At 41.4% G+C, this 16277-nt stretch overlaps 1 protein-coding gene across 2 annotated transcripts in view; it reads left to right on the top strand.

The window, feature by feature from the left end:
* The window catches only part of galnt17 (polypeptide N-acetylgalactosaminyltransferase 17), a 457606-nt gene that overhangs the window by 162449 nt on the left and 278880 nt on the right, over nt 1-16277 (top strand). For both annotated transcript variants that reach the window (XM_059971405.1, XM_059971406.1), the window contains one exon: nt 1254-1451. In XM_059971405.1, the coding sequence (XP_059827388.1) occupies nt 1254-1451 (198 nt within the window). The remainder of the gene's footprint in view (nt 1-1253; nt 1452-16277) is intronic.

Raw genomic sequence — 16277 nt, 5'->3', positions numbered from 1 at the left:
TGGTAAGGACGAATTTGGAGTATTGTGTACAGTTCTGGTCACTGAATTATAGGAAAGATATCAACAAAATAGAGAGAGTACAGAGAAGATTTACTAGAATGTTACCTGGGTTTCAGCAAGTTACAGGCTAGGTCTTTATTCTTTGGAGCGTAGAGGTTGAGGGGGGACTTGATAGAGGTATTTTAAACTATGAGGGGGATAGATAGAGTTGATGTGGATAGGCTTTTTCCATTGAGAGTAGGGGAGATTCAAACAAGAGGACATGAGTTGAGAGTTAGGGGGCAAAAGTTTAAGGGTAACACAAGGTGGAATTTCTTTACTCAGAGAGTGGTAGCTGTGTGGAACGAGCTTCCAGTAGAAGTGGTAGAGGCAGGTTTGGTATTGTCATTTAAAGTAAAATTGGATAGGTATATGGACAGGAAAGGAATGGAGGGTTATGGACTGAGTGTGGGCCAGTGGGATAAGGTGAGAGTAAGCATTTGGCACGTGCTAGAAGGGCCGAGATGGCCTATTTCTGTGCTGTAATTGTTATATGGTTATATAGTCTTTTAACGTCTTTGGACTATTTTTACTGTGCCCATGGTCTGTTTTTTATCAATTAACTTTTTCAATTATGGTATTGTTTGCACTGTTGTAACTATGTGGTTTTGTGTATGTCTTGTAGCTTTACCTTTTGGTTTGTTGGGTGGTAGAGTTGGTCTCCTGACTTGGTCTTGTTTTCGTCTGGTGGGTTTGGAGCTCCTTTCCGGGAAACATGCTAAGATGGTAGCGCGATATTAATATGTAGCAGCCTCTCCGGACTCTGGATTTGGGGAGTGCCAAACGTTATGTGGATTTTCTGGTGTAGTCTGTTTTGTCGTGTGTTTTTGTGATATCATTCTGGAGGAACGTTGTTTCATTTCTTAACTACATTGCAGTTGTGGTTTTTAAATAACAATAAACCGAAATTCAATTCAATTCAGTTCAATACTGTATATATGGATATGAGTTGAGAAGCATTCTATATTGAGTTGGAGTTTATAGCTAAGCAGGGAGGAGTGTTGTATATTTAATATTTTATTAATATTTGAAAGACATAACTAACAAATTTTGTGATACCATGATTTTGTGAACTTACTCTCACTGGATTAATTATATTTCCATGACAGCATCTCAATAGCTCTCTGTATCATATTGATCCCTTGGGCTCCAATTCTGGAGAGTAACTAGTTTATAAGGGCCTTGTTTAAATCTAACTTTTGTTTTCTTTTTAGGGTCGAACCAATCCTGGCAAGAATTAAAGAAGACAGAAAGCGAATAATTCTTCCTTCCATCGACAACATCAAGCACAAAACTCTTGAAGTGCAACGCTATGAGAATAGTGCCCATGGTTACAGCTGGGAGCTCTGGTGCATGTACATTAATCCTCTCAAAGAATGGTGGGATAGAGCAGACCCTACATTGCCAATCAGGTCAGTTGTCTTGTTAGTTTTATTTAAGTCAGTGTCCTTTCCGACAAATGTTAAATCATTTTAAGATGAGAAACATTGTCATTGATCATTGGGAATTGTTTGTGGCTGCAGATGATCTATCATTTATAGAACCAACCAGTAACTAATCTATTGAAAGGGAAGGATACACATCCTAATGCACTGAGCTGAAAAATATGATATGATGATAAAGAGGGGAAAACACTAAGGGCCTAAATATTATTAAGAAGCATAACACATGTAGTGTTTGCAGTATGCGATTGAAATAAAGTATAATATCATTCAATGGTGGCAACTCACCATTTGTAGAATTTAATTCAGTTTTGAGCCCAAGCAAAGAGATCTCTAGGCATGTAGCTATAGCACCCATCATCCTGTAATAAAATTTAATTTTACCTCTGAAATGACTAAAAAACAAGGCTAAACTGGACAATGAGAGCCATTTAAAATGAATGCTTGTACCTGAAACTTTGAGGAGTCTCAATACAGAAGACAATGTTCACCAACGGACTGGGCTTCTTGTTGTCCATCGATGATTTCTTCTACTGTATTCTTGAGGGGTGGCAGTTATATAGATTCTCATGTTAATGTTCCATCACTACCAATGAGACCAGCCAAACATCAGAGAAGCGTTGTACCCCACCCACAACTATTTGGCACTATACCAATCAGAAGACTTACACTAACTTTAGTGTAGTACTGAGATAAGATAGCATTATATGTAGTTACAGAGAATGGCAATGCATTTGTGCACAGTTCATTCCCCTCTGACCCATTCTTTTAGTGGTATTTCCTTGTGGAGTACAGTTTTAGTTTAAAATTTTCTCTGTGCAAATGAATCCCAGTGGATTTATTTAGGCTGAAGCATTGAGGAAGATGATGGATGTCACCTGCACAGGGGAGTATCCTTAATAAGCTTAGTGTCTGAACTGGCTGGAGGAGACCTTAAACATGTTATGAGCTAATGGATCAGAGACCCAGGTCACCTCAGGAGCAAGGTACAGTCGGCTCTTGTTATCCGTGAGGGATTGATTCCGGGACCTCCCACAAATACCAAAAAACATGGATGCTCAAGTCCCTTATATAAAATGGCGTAGTATTTACATATAACCTACGTACCTCCCGTATACTTTAAATCATCTCTAGATTACTTATAATACCTAACACAATGTAAATACTATGTAAATTGTTGTTATACTGTAATGTTTAGGGAATATTAACAAGAAAAAAAACTACATGTTCCTCTCACTCACAACACAAGCAGCGAATGAACGCGACATGAACGAACAATGATCAAACGAGTAAAAGTTGTGATACCTATACAGTAGTTGTTACACTGACTTGTTTAGGGAATAAGGACACTTTGGAGGAGGCTCAATAATACTAAAGTCAGGAACTGTGGAGGTTGAGGGCTGAGCATCTTAAAGCTTTGAACATCGAGACTTCAGAATTGCAGAATTGCAGCTCCTCTGGGAACTCCGCTCTCGCCTCAGCATTAGCCGAATCCGATTCTCCCGTGATCTTTACATTCTTGAGGCTGTAGCGCTTTAGATATCCAGCCAGTCATCTCTTACTAGTCTTAAACTCTTTTCTCTTACTCTCATCAACCCCATCACAGTAGTGCTCATAGAGACTAAGAGCTTTTTCACACATAATTTGGCATCGACAGGGATATGCTTCTGTGACATGTCCTCTACCCACACACCTAATGCTTTCTCAGTCTTCGCAAGCACTTTATCATGAACCAGAGAGACCATTTTTGCCATTGTAGGGGCAGCACTAACACTTCCATGAATTTCAGCTTTTTCTGCTTCATTGTGTGAGTGCTCAATTTGTTCTTACCGACCACAGGGCCCACTTCGGACTGCAACATGCCACTTTTCAAAAGCTCTAATATTTCTACTTTCTCGGTGAGAGATAGCACTTTACTCTCCCTCTTAGCCTTTGAGGAATTGCTTTGACCACATAATTCACAGGAACAAAGTAGCGAATGAACGAGTCATGAGGCGAACAACGCTCGAACAACAAGTGCTGGAAGAGCACTTCCGGGTTTTCTCGATTCACGGTTGGTTGAATTCGCGCATGCGGAACTCACGGATACGGAGGGCCGACTGTGTTAAGAAATTTGCCAGGTATGGCCACTTCCATTGTGGTTATACCACTGGTTTTGCTTTAATCAACTGTAGATATGTCTGTCTGTCAGTGTTTTTGGAACAGCTCTCAAGCACTCCTGTTCTCTCTTTGAAGGGTTCCATAAGACATAGGAGCAGAATTAAGCCATTTGTTACCCCTTTAATTGCGCTCTGGCAATTGATCTTGGCTGACTTATTTTCCTTCTCAGCCCTATTATTTCCGTTTCCCCCTACTTCTTTTGGGAGAGACTCCCCCTGTTTTCCCCTCCTCAGAATATCATCGTCCAGCATTTCAGGAGCCGGGGGAGCATGAGGGAAGAAGGGGGGGGGGGAGCAGGGAAGAGGCAGACTCATAGTGTTTCATTGTACCTAGTACTGTCAACACTGTAGCAGGAACTAGCACAGCAAGGAATGAGCAAAATAAGTTAGAAAGATGTGCCTTGGGGAGATACACTCAGCACCGGTGGGCTTCCCTCTGGAAACAGGCTCAGGAAATCTGCTGTGGGGGCTTATTGGAAGGAGACCCCATGCATCTGAACTGGCCTTTGATGCTCAGATGAAGACTAGGATTAGGATACTTGCATGACAAGGATGAAGGAGTCATTTGTGCTTCATGAACTAGAGTAGCACTTCTGTTCAAATTGGATGAAAGAAATAAAGTATGAAGCAAAATAATCGATTTCCAGAGAATATAATGCAGCACAAATTAATATACATTTAGAAGATATGGATGAATTAGGGGCAATCAACATGGATTTTTAATGCCTAAATTACATCTGACAAGCTCAATACGAGCTCTTGAGTTATGGACTGTATAAATAAAGAAGATTCATTGAATTTTACTATGCACATTTTCAGAAGGTGTTCAATAACATGAGGCATAATGTTAAATAAGAGTAATGAAGTTATATTGAAAAGGAAAGAGTAAAAAATGTTTAATAAGAGTGATAGCAGAAGGATCATGATGTCCAAGTGCATAGCTTCCTGAAAATGGCTGTACATGTAGATAAGGTGGTAAAGAAGTCCTGAAGAAAAGTCACGACCCAAAACATTGACTGTTTATTCATTTCCATAGATGCTGCCTGACCAGCTGAGTTCCTCCAGCATTTTGTGTGTGTTGGTATGGTATGCTTGTCTTTATTAGTCAAGGTGTTCAGTGAAAGAACTGGGAAGTTATGTTGAAAGTTTATAAAACTCTGGTTAGGTTACACCTGTAGTATTGCATTCAATTCTTGTTGTCGTATTACAGGAAGGATTTGGGGGCTTTGGAGTAGTGTAGAACAGGTCTACCAGTAAGATGTCTAGATTAGAGGGCATAATGCTATAAGTGGAAGATGGCCAAACATGTTGTTTTCTCTGGAATGGTGGAGATTGAGGGGAGGACTGTTAGAAGTTTAAAGGATCAGGAGATACAATAGACAATGATACAATAGTATCATTTTTCTAGGGTCAAAATCTCTAATACTAGTCTAAATGTCGAACACGTACTTAAGGTGAGGGGAGGGAAAAGAATCACTTTGAAGGAGATATGTGGGGCAAGGTTTTTACACAGAGAGTGCTGGGTGCCTGGAATGTACTACCAGGAGTTGTAGTGAAGGCCAATACAACAGGAGCATTTAAGCAGCTAGACACATTATTGTGTAGAGAATGGAGTGAAATGGAAATGGTGTAGGCAGAAGGGATTAGCTTAATTAGTCATTTAATTACTAATTAGTACTGCACAACAATGTGGGCCAAAGGGCCTGTTCATGTGCTGTCCTGTTCTATGGTGACCTATAATATTGCTATTGATAGCTCATTGACTACAACCTTGTCCAATTTATTGTCTATTCACTTTTCCCCCAAGACTCAGAGAGGATAAAATCTTCAGGAGCAATTCTTCAATTAAAGTGTTTCTGAACTTTGAAGGAGCTTCATAGCAATGCCTACACTGTTATTGCCCAGGAAGGTTACCCAACGTATGCAGATACAGTACATGAGTACCAGATTTCACAAATGTGCTTGGATAAAATAGGCATTTCCAGCATTTCAATGGGTACTGTAAATTATCTAGAGACTTTGAGCATGAAGGAAACTAGTGAACTGAGGGAAGTTCCAGACTAAGAATAGTTGATCTGTCTGATGGATTGGAAAGTCAGAGCCTTTCAATTTCGTAAACATACGGTTTCCAAAGTTAGGAAGTCGTGTGTCAATAGAAATTAGCTACAATAATCCTTAAAGGTAATGTTAATTAAACTCCAAAGATTTCAGTTTTATTAACATTATTTTATAAAACCCACATCTCACTGCATTGAAAAGAGGCCAGGCTTATTTATTATTGATCTTGTTTTCCATTGTGTTAATGCTGGTTGCCAAGTTACAAGTGTCTCCTTGTAACTGTACAGTGCCATTTTGTATACCCAGAGCATCCCTAACAAGAAGCTAATTAAACCGTTTGTTGTTGTATTTTAACAGTGGTGTCAGTATAGCAAAACTTCAACCATGTAGATTAGAACTTACATTCATTACTTTGGACAGGATATAAAGAAACTTGCACTTAGAATGGAGTTTGAAGATTTGCTTCAATTGATGATTTTACTCTATACCCTCTGTCCAGGTGGCTTGCCGCCTAATGATTAAAAATGTTGATGTTCCACTGAAAAATCTACTCTACCCTCAGGACTCTGAGAGCAGTTCACAGTTAGTGAATTACTCAGAAGTAGCATCACTTTTGGAGTGTACCAGTATGTAGTTACTAACTGGGCACTGCAAAATCCCACAAACCACAGTGGATAAGCTAAGTGGTAGCATAGATTAAGGAAGTCGTGTGTATGCCGGGAGGTTAGCCAGAGAAGTGCTCATCCATACACTGAGCATGTTACGTGCAGGTTGACAACATATTATGTATGGTCCTCATTCTTCTTCTTGGCCATTCCATGATTAGTAATACAGTTTTCACTTATTCTCTATGATCTGGTCCCTGAACAATTCCAGCTTCTTAGACTTATTTAAATTAAAGATCTGCCCAAAGTTGTTATAGTGGATATCATTTGGCTACTTCTACTTTTTCCTTTCCTGATCTCAATTATTTCTCAACTCACATAAATGAGGCACAGTAAGCTGCAGGCACTGGAATCAGGAGCAACACACAATCTGCTGGAGGAAGATTGGATCTGGTGGAGGAAAGGGATTGCTGAAGTTTATGCATATATCATCCACTTGCCTCTCTCTTACAACTCCACCCTTTCCCCTCCACCTCCCCTACCTAGCTCAACTTTCACACTTCCTCAAACCACCAATCACCTTGGGCTTCCCCTTCCTCTTTATACTGGCTCTCTCCTCTCTCCACTCAGATCTAATGCTGGGTTTCAACCCAAAATGTTGACAATTCCTTTCCTCCACACCCCCACAGATTTTATTTGGCCTCCAGCACATCAAATGCAATGCACTAGTACTTTGCAGAGATGGTAAACAAATGGGAGCTGCATCTCATCTTAAAATGGGACACTGGTATAACGGCACCGATTATGATGGAAGTAGTTAAACTTTTGATAGATCACAACTTTGAGCGCTGAGGAGAACCAGCATTGAAGAACAGGTGAGCTCAGCAATGATCAGCCATGATCATTTTATTCACAGCAGGGAAGACGTAAAGAGCCAGTTGGCCAACACATGCTCCCATTTTCTTGTGTTCATCAAATCCCCTGAAGACATTAGTCTGAATTCTTGTGGCTGCTCAGAGTGCTTGCAGAAGGTGTTGGCACTGTGCATTTACAGTGTTCCAGTAACTACCTCATATTTTCCATTTGTTTGTTGGCTTAACCCTGACATACTGTTTGGGTGACATTTGACCCATTTTGACATTTGACAGCAGTAAAAACACCCTAAATGCCATTTTTTTAGCTGAAATTTGATGATTTTTCCTAAAGTGACCTAAGATACGCAAAAATGAAAATGTTTAAACATTTTATACTTTTGTACAGGTGCTACAAATTTTTGTACATTGAGGCTGCTCCGGGTCAAATTTGACGCATATCTATTAAAGTGGATTTTAGATCCCTGAAACACTAATTAAGGATTAATCACCCATTTATTAATGTCAGATAGGCTATTTATACATTCTAAATAGATCTGTAGTTCAGAATCTGGTATAGACACTTGTTACAAGGGGATCCTTGGACCAGGTCAAAATTGACCCTGACAATACTGTGTAGGTATAGGATAAGAGCAGGTTGCCTGGGTTAAGAGCTAAGCAAAAATCTTACCTTGTTCTATTTTCTCTAAATGCTCATTTGTATTGATATTGGTTTATTATTGTCACATGCATCAAGAGACTGTGTAAAGCTTGCCTTGCACACTGTACATACAGATGTAATCATGCTCGAAAAAGAGTAAAATATTAACAATACAGGATAATGTGAAAAGCTACCGAATATGCAAAGAAACACACACAAAATGCTGGAGGAACTCAGCAGGCAAGGCAGCATTTATGGAAAAGAGTACAGGCGATGTTTTGAGCCGAGACCCTTCATCAGGACTGGAAAAAAAGATGAGGAGTCAGACTAAGGAAGCTGGGGGAGGAAAGGAAGGAATACACAGTGATAAATGTAACCGGGAGGGGTGAAGTATAGAATTTGATTGGTGGAAGAGGTACAGGGCTGGAGATGGGGGGATCTGATAGGAGAGGGTATGATCATGGAAAAAGGGAGTGGGGAGGAGCACCAGAGGGAAGTGATGGGCAGGCAAAGAGATAAGGTGAGAAAGGGAAATGGGAATGGAGAATGGTGAAAGGGGGGAGGGGTTGGCACTTTATTGGAAGTTTGAGACATCGATGTTCATGCCATCAGGTTGGAGGCTACCAAAACGGAATATAAGGTGTTGCTCATCCAACCTGAGTGTGGCCTCATCGCGACAGTGGAGGAGGCCATGGACTGTCATATCTGAATGGGAATGGGATGTGGAATTAAAATGGGTGGCCAATGGGAGATCCCGCTTCTTCTGGTGGATGGAGTGTAGGTGCTCGGCAAAGCGGTCTCCCAATTTGCATTGGGTCTCCCCGATATGCAGGAGGCCCCAGTATGTGAATAGTAGGTCAACAATAAAGTACAAAGTGAGGTAGATTGTGAGACCAAGAGACTACATTATCGCACAAAAGGTCCACACCATACTTAAGGGTGAGGGTGAGCAGCCAGAAGTCTTGGTACATATTGGCACCAATACCATAGGTAGGCAAGGTGAGGAGGTCCTGAAGAGAGATTTTAAGGAGCTAGGTAGAAAGCTGAGAAGCATGACCTCCAGGATAATAATCTCTGGATTGCTGGCTATGCCACGTGCCAGTGAGGGTAAGAATAGGATGATTTGTCAGGTGAATGTATGGCTGAGGAACTGGTGCAGGGAGAAGGGGTTCAGAGGTGTGGATCATTGGGATCTCTTCTGGGGAAACTATGACCTGTACAAAAGGGACGGGTTACAACTCAGCCCGAAGGGGTCCAATATCCTTGCGGGCAGGTTGGCTTGAGTTGATCGGGTGGGTTTAAACACATTTGGCAGGGGCATGGGAACCGGAGTGATAGTGCTGAAGATGAGATCATTAGTTGGTTTATGAAAAGAAGCTATGTGTAGTGAGACTCCTAGCAAAGAGAGGCTGATGATATGGTAAAATTGCAGTCAACTGCTTGGAAAAAGGTGAACATAGGACTAAAGGCGTTGTACTTGAATGTGCGCAGTATATGGAATAAGGTCGATGAATTTGTAGCGCAGTTACAGATTAGCATGTGTGATGTTGTAGGCATCACTGAATCATGGCTGAAAGAGAATTATAGCTGGGAGCTTAATGTCCAAGGATATACATTGTATTGAAAGGATAGGCATAAGGCAGAGGGGTGGCGTAGCTCTGTTGGTAAAAATGAAATTAAATCATTAGAAAGAGGTTATATAGGGTCGGAAGGTGTTGAATTGTTATGGATAGAGGTAGGGAATTGCAAGGGTAACAGGACCTTGATAGGAGTTGTATACAGATCGCCAAACTGTAGTAAAGAAGTGGTCTACAAGTTACAACAGGAGATAGAAAATGCATGCCAAAATGGTAATGTTACAATAGTCACAGGGGATTTCAATTTGCAGGTAGATTGGGAAAATTGGGTTGATTGGGTATTCCAAGAGGGGGTTTTCTAGAATGCCTATGAGATGGCTTTTTAGAGCAGCTTATGATTGAGCCTACTAGAGGATCAGCTGTTCTGGATTGGGTGTTGTGCAATGAACTGGAATTGATTCGAGACCTTAAGGTACAAGAACCTTTAGAGAGAATTGATCATAATATGATTGAATTCAGCCTGAAAATTGAGAAGGAAAAGCTAAAGTCAGATGTATCAGTATTAGAGTGGAGTAAAGGGAATTACAGAGGCATGAGAGAGGAAGTGGCCAGAATTCATTGGAAAAGAACACTGGCAGGGATGATAGCAGAGCAGCAATGGCTGGATTTTTCTGGAAGCAATTTGGAATGCACAGGATATATACTTCTAGTCAAGATGGCGGCTGCATACAATGCTCCTTTGATTGACATTAGGCCTTGAAAGGCCTTGACAAAGTGGATGTGGAGAGGATGTTTCCTTCCTATGTTGGGTGAGTCTAAGACCAGAGGACACAGCCTCAAAATAGAGGGGTGTCCTTTTAGAACAGAGATGAGGATGAATTTCTTTCATCAGAGAGAGGCGAATTGGTGGAATTTGCTGCCACAGGAGCCTGTGGGCCCAAGTCTTTATGCACATTTAAGGCAAAGCTTGATAGATCCTGATTGGTCAGGGTATGAAAGGATACAGGAGAAAGGCAGGAGATTGGGCCTGATTGGAAAAATGGGTCAGCCATGATGAAATGGTGGAGCAGACTCGATGGGCCAAATGGCTTAATTCTGCTCCTATTTCTTATGGTCTTATAGTCTTAAGATTCTGATAACAGCGGGATAGAACCTGTCCTTGTGCTTTCTGATACTTGCTTTCAGGCTTTTATATATTCTGCCCAGTGGAGGAGGGGAGAAGAAAGGATGTTGGGGGTGGGTGGGGTTTTTTGATTATGCTGGCTGCATTACTGAGACAGCAAGTACTGAACCCAGACAGTGTTCAAAGAGAGGAGGTTGGTTCCTGTGATGTGCTAAGCTGTGTCTGCAACTGTGCTGTTTCTTGCAGTCATGTGTGGAACAGTTGCAAGACCAAACTTCAAAGTACATTTATTATCAACAAATATGTACGTCACCATATACAACCCTGAGTTTCATTTTCGTTTGGGCATACATAATAAACCCATAGTAGATTTAATGAAAGACCAGACCTCCTTTAGCATTTAACCAGTGTTTAAAAGACAACAAACTGTGCAAATACAAAAAGAAAGAATAATAATAAATAAATAAACAATAAATATTGAGAACGTCAGACGAAGTGTCCTTGAAGGTGAGTCCATAGGTTGTGGGAATGTTTCAATAGTGGGGCAAATGAAGTTCAGTGAAGTTATCTCCTTTGGTTCAAGAGCCTGATGGTTGAGGGGTAATAACTGTTCCTGAACGCAGTGATGTGAGTCCTGAGGCTTTTGTACCTGCTTCCTGATGGTGGCATTGAGAAAAGAGCATGAGCTGACTGGTGGGGTCCTTGGCGATGGGTGTTGCTTTCCTGTACGACGTTCTGTGTAGACGCGCTCAATGGTGGGAGGGCTTTACCTGTGATTGGGCCATACCCACCACTTGTTGTAGGATTTTCCATTCAAGGGCATTGGTGTTTCCATATCAGGCTGTGACACAGCTAGTCATTATACTCTCCACACATTTCTATGGAACTTTGTCAAAGCTTTAGATGTTATGCTGAATCGTTGCAAACTCCCAAGGAAGTAGAGACACTGCATTATGCATCAGGAGAGCAGGATTTCTATGATAATTTATCATGAACCCTTGCATGATCTTCCCCAGATGGTAATAAAATAAATATTTGATTTGCCCTTATTGAGCTGTAAACAGCCAGACAGGTGACTGCAAGGTAAGTGGAAGTACAAAAAGAAATAAGTAGTCAAATTATGTTAGCCCTTCATCTAAAATTACTTCACTTTCCTACAACAAAATGTAATGAAACTGAGTGTAAATTGAATCTACTACTCTGATTGACTTTATCTCACATAATAACGAGGCAGCCTACAGAGAAGAAGTCATCACCCTGACACAGTGGTGTCAAGAAAACAACCTCTCCCTCAATATTGCAAAAACAAAGGAGTTGGTTGTGGATTACAGCAAGAATGGAGGCAGGCTCACCCCTATTGACATCAGTGGATCTGGGTCGAGAGGGTGAATAGCTTTAAGTTCCTTGGTATACACATCACTGAGGACTTCACTTGGTCTGCACATACTGGCTGTGTGGTGAAAAACACACAACAGAGCCTCCTTCACCTCAGACAGTTGAAGAAGTTCAGCATGAATCTCAAATTCTGAGGACTTTCTACAGGGGAACAATTGAGAGCATCCTGACTGGCTGTATCACTGCCTGGTATGGGAACTGTACTTTCCTCAATCACAGGACTCTACAGAGAGTGGTGCGGACACCCCAGCGCATCCGTGGATGTGAACTTCCCACTACTCAGGACATTTACAGTGACAGATGCAGAAAAATGACCTGAAGGATTTTTGGGAACCTGAATCACCCCAATCACAAGCTGGTCCAGCTTCTACCATCCGGGAAATGTAGCGCAGCATAAAAGCCAGGACCAACAGGCTCTGGGGCAGCTTCTTCCACCAGGCCATCAGACTGATGAATTCACGCTGACACTATTGTATTTCTATGCTATATTGACTGTCCTATTGTATATCTTACTGTACATACAGTTTGTTACAAATCACTATAATTTGCACATTGCATATTCAGACTGAGATGTTTTCACTCCTCATGTATGTGGAGGAGGTAAGAAATAAAATTAATTCAATTTCACTTCATCTGACAAGTAGGAAAGGGTCGAAACAAAATGTAAAAATCAAGATCTCCCAGCAGCCACAATAACATTAATAATGTTGATTTAAGCTCTGGGTGAGCTTCCTGTTGAGACCAGGCAGGGGCCTACTACTGTGAGGACTTAGCATTTAGGGGAAGTCCAGTATTGTAATGGCAACAAGATATGAAGTGATGACTAGCCAAAAGGCACCCATTTTGGAGATTTTGCTTCTAGTTTCCTTCTGAAGCAAGAAGGGCAGAAATATTCTTGCCTCAAGAGTCCCAAGGCCTTGTTGGCCCTTGCAACAAGGGTTAAGGAACCCTTGCATGCCATACACATTGTTAAAGATGGATATAGCATTTCAAACCCCTCCAACATCATTACTCTCCTGCTGCAAAAACTCCCACGCTGTCGTGTAAGAGTATCTCTGCATATATATGTGAGGATTGGGCCTCAAAGCTACGGATTTGCTTAGCAGGAGTCAGGCATCGGGACGGGGCCTTAAAGACGGGGCCTTAAAGCCACCGTGTTCGCCTAGAGGGCATTAGGGTCCAGTAATCAGATGATATCAACGGTTCATGGGAGGGAGGTGGGCCTCAGGTCTCTCATTCCACGATTGTGATCTTGTGTGTGTTACTCGTGTGACTGTTGGTAATGTATCTTTGCACCTTGACCCCGTATTAATGCTGTCTGGTTTGGCTATTTTCATGAGGAGTCATATACGGTTAAATAATAATTAAACTTGAATTGAATGTCACTGAATGCTGGGGTTTGTTTGCATGACTCACAGTTTGCAGCAAATTCCAACTCCAGTCTGGTTAGCCAGGTAGTAAATGCGACTGGGTGTCGGGGATACCTGATAAATATTTGTTTAAGTGAGGGCTTGATGTTAAGTTGACAGGGCCTCCATTTCTTAGACCATGTCCATTCAACATTCACTTTTAGATATCTGCTAGCTTTTGTCAGAAGGTAGAAGAATAACTGCACAGAAAGGAGCCATTTAGTATCCCACAACCCCCATCCATGCCATATCTGTGTCAATCTTCTGAGTGAGCTATCCAAATAGTTTCATTGCCTTACTTTCATTCACAGCTCTGCCAGTTTTCTCCCTTGAAGTTCATATATGGCTTCCTTTTGAAGTTTGCTTTGCAAATCTTTTTCTCTTTCCTTTCCGTCAATAATGAGGCAGTGGAAATAAAATCTCATCACCTTGAGCCTGGGTTTCTTCACCAGGCTATCTTAAATCTGTCCTCTCATTATTGAATCATTGTGTTTATCTAACAATGTTTATTTTGCTGACACAATCAAAGCATGTCAGGAATTAGAAGACTATTCATCTTCTGCACTGTCTCATCAGAGCCTTCTGTAAACTTGCACATTGCTCAAGTTCAAGTGCATTGGTTATCGGAGAATGTATAAATTATACAACCTTGAGATTCGTTTGATCACAGGTACAAAGCAAGAAACCCAAAAGAACCCAATTAAACAAAAATAAAAGACAAGTTAAAGAGAAACAAATACAGATCATGCAAACAATTGAAGCAAACAACAGCATTCTGAACCAAAACTGGGTCCTCAGGTCTCAAACCCGGAGCAGCCTGGATTAGGCCCAATGCCTGGCTCATTGGTTCAACATATTCGCAGGTATGGTGCTTAGCTTACGGGGCAGTCTTCACAGCCTCAGCACCATCGAGATGACCATCATGGAGGAGAAGTGATATCATCTCTCATCCTGACCGACACCCTGTCACTTCAGTCTATCTGGTGTTTAAGTTGACAAATCGATGGAACAGCAAAAGGCTCAGGCACCCTGGAGAGTGAAATGAAGATTGTAGAGAGCGAGTGAAATCAGCTCTCACCTCTGGCGTTTAAGTTGTCTAAACCGTGTTTCGTACCTCGCACTGGAACCTGGGCATTGCTGCTGCAAAAGGCTCCAGGATTAGAACACGCTGCTCAGCGACTTGCTACAGGCCCAGATTTCATCGCCCAGCCTGAAGCCACTCTCATGCTCTTCTAATCACCTTGGAGCCCAGCGTGACCCAACCTCACTCCCGTACCAGTTGTACAGGCACTGAATCTCCTCTGCCCGGGCTCCGACTTCTCCTTTTGGTGCCCAGAGCAATCCAACCTCACACATGGGCCAGTTGTCTGGGCATCAGAACTCCATCTGCAACGATTCTGCAACAAACCATCTCGGCTCATCCCCTCAATTTCACTTTGCCATTGATAAGATACTTTTAAAGGTCCAAAGGCCTTTGTGAGAAACTAATTAACAGAAATATTCCAAAACTTTTTGATGCCAGAGAGCCAGACACACAGAATTAATATTGTCAGAGCTGTCTCTGAATACACAAGTATGGTAAGTACACGAACTATTGATTGCCTATACATGTGATAATGTTTGATATGCCAAGTGACAACATCTTTCTGGTCTGCCAGCTTGCACTCAAGTCATAATGGTACAAATAACTTTGCCATGTTGCCTGGTTTGATACAATCCAATTAATACAGCCCCATGGTTTTAATGTTTGGCTCCTGTATTTGCAATCTCTTAGTCTGTGGAGCAGTCCGAGCTTTTAACTTCAATTTACTACTTGCTATTTACAAAAAAAAAACCTGAAGGTTAATTACAAGCTTCCAAGCTTCCTGTAAGCTCATCAAGCTTACAGTTACAGTCAGAACTGAAGCTGGGTTTTTGTTTACAATAATATCTGCAAAATTCACATAACTGCAGAATACTATTTAACACTGAATAGATAATGTATTCCAGTTTGTGAATTTAATAAATTTAGTTACCCAAGCATTTAATTTAGTGGCAAATTTACCTTCCAGCTGGATAAGGTATATGATTACATATTCATCCATTTGCAGTGTACAATAGCAAAACTACTGGCAACTTGCTATTTAAAGGCAGACTGTATCTTTATAAGGAGAGATGCAGTGTGACTGGAGGAGAGAGTGGGATCATAGGACCATAAGACACAGGAGCAAAATTAGGCCATTTGGATCACTGAGTCTGTTCTGCCATTCTATCATGGCTGAATTATTATCCTTCTCAACTCCATTCTGCTGCCTTACTCCTGTAACCTTTGATGCCCTCACTAATCAGGAACCTACCTCTGCTTTAAATATACCCAATTACCTGGCCTCCACAGTCATCTATGGCAATGAATTCCACAGATTCACCAGTCTCTGGCTGAAGAAATTCCTCCTCATCTGCGTTCTAAGTGGATGTCCCTCTTTTCTGAAGCTGTGCCTTCTGGTCCTAAACTCCCCCACTATTGGAAACATCATCTCCACATATATTCAATTTAGGGTTTCTAATATTCGATAGTTTTCAATGAGATTCCCTTCTCTTTCTTCTAACCTCCCAGCAAGTACAGGGCCAAAGCTATCAAACACTCCTCATATGTTAACCCTTTAATTCCTGGGATTATTCTTGTGAACCTCCACTTTACTCTTTTCAATGACAGCATATCTTTCCTAGATAAGGGGTCCAAAGTTGCTCACAGTACTCCAAATGCAGTCTGATCAATGCCTTAGCATTACATCCTTTCTTGTATGTTCTAGACCTCTTGAAATGAATGCGAGCATTGCAATTTTTCTTCATGTGATTCTTTGAGAAATGGCCAAAGATGTGAGAATGTGAATACTATGGTTTTCTATCAGTGCACTGATTGGAAGTAATTAAGCATGTGGACATCTTGTGCCTGTAGATAGGCAAGAGTTTCTTCAGAGA

The sequence above is a fragment of the Hypanus sabinus genome, chromosome 6 (assembly GCF_030144855.1).
Source record: "Hypanus sabinus isolate sHypSab1 chromosome 6, sHypSab1.hap1, whole genome shotgun sequence".
Lineage (NCBI taxonomy): Eukaryota > Metazoa > Chordata > Chondrichthyes > Myliobatiformes > Dasyatidae > Hypanus > Hypanus sabinus.
This window is presented reverse-complemented; position numbering and strand designations above follow the sequence as displayed.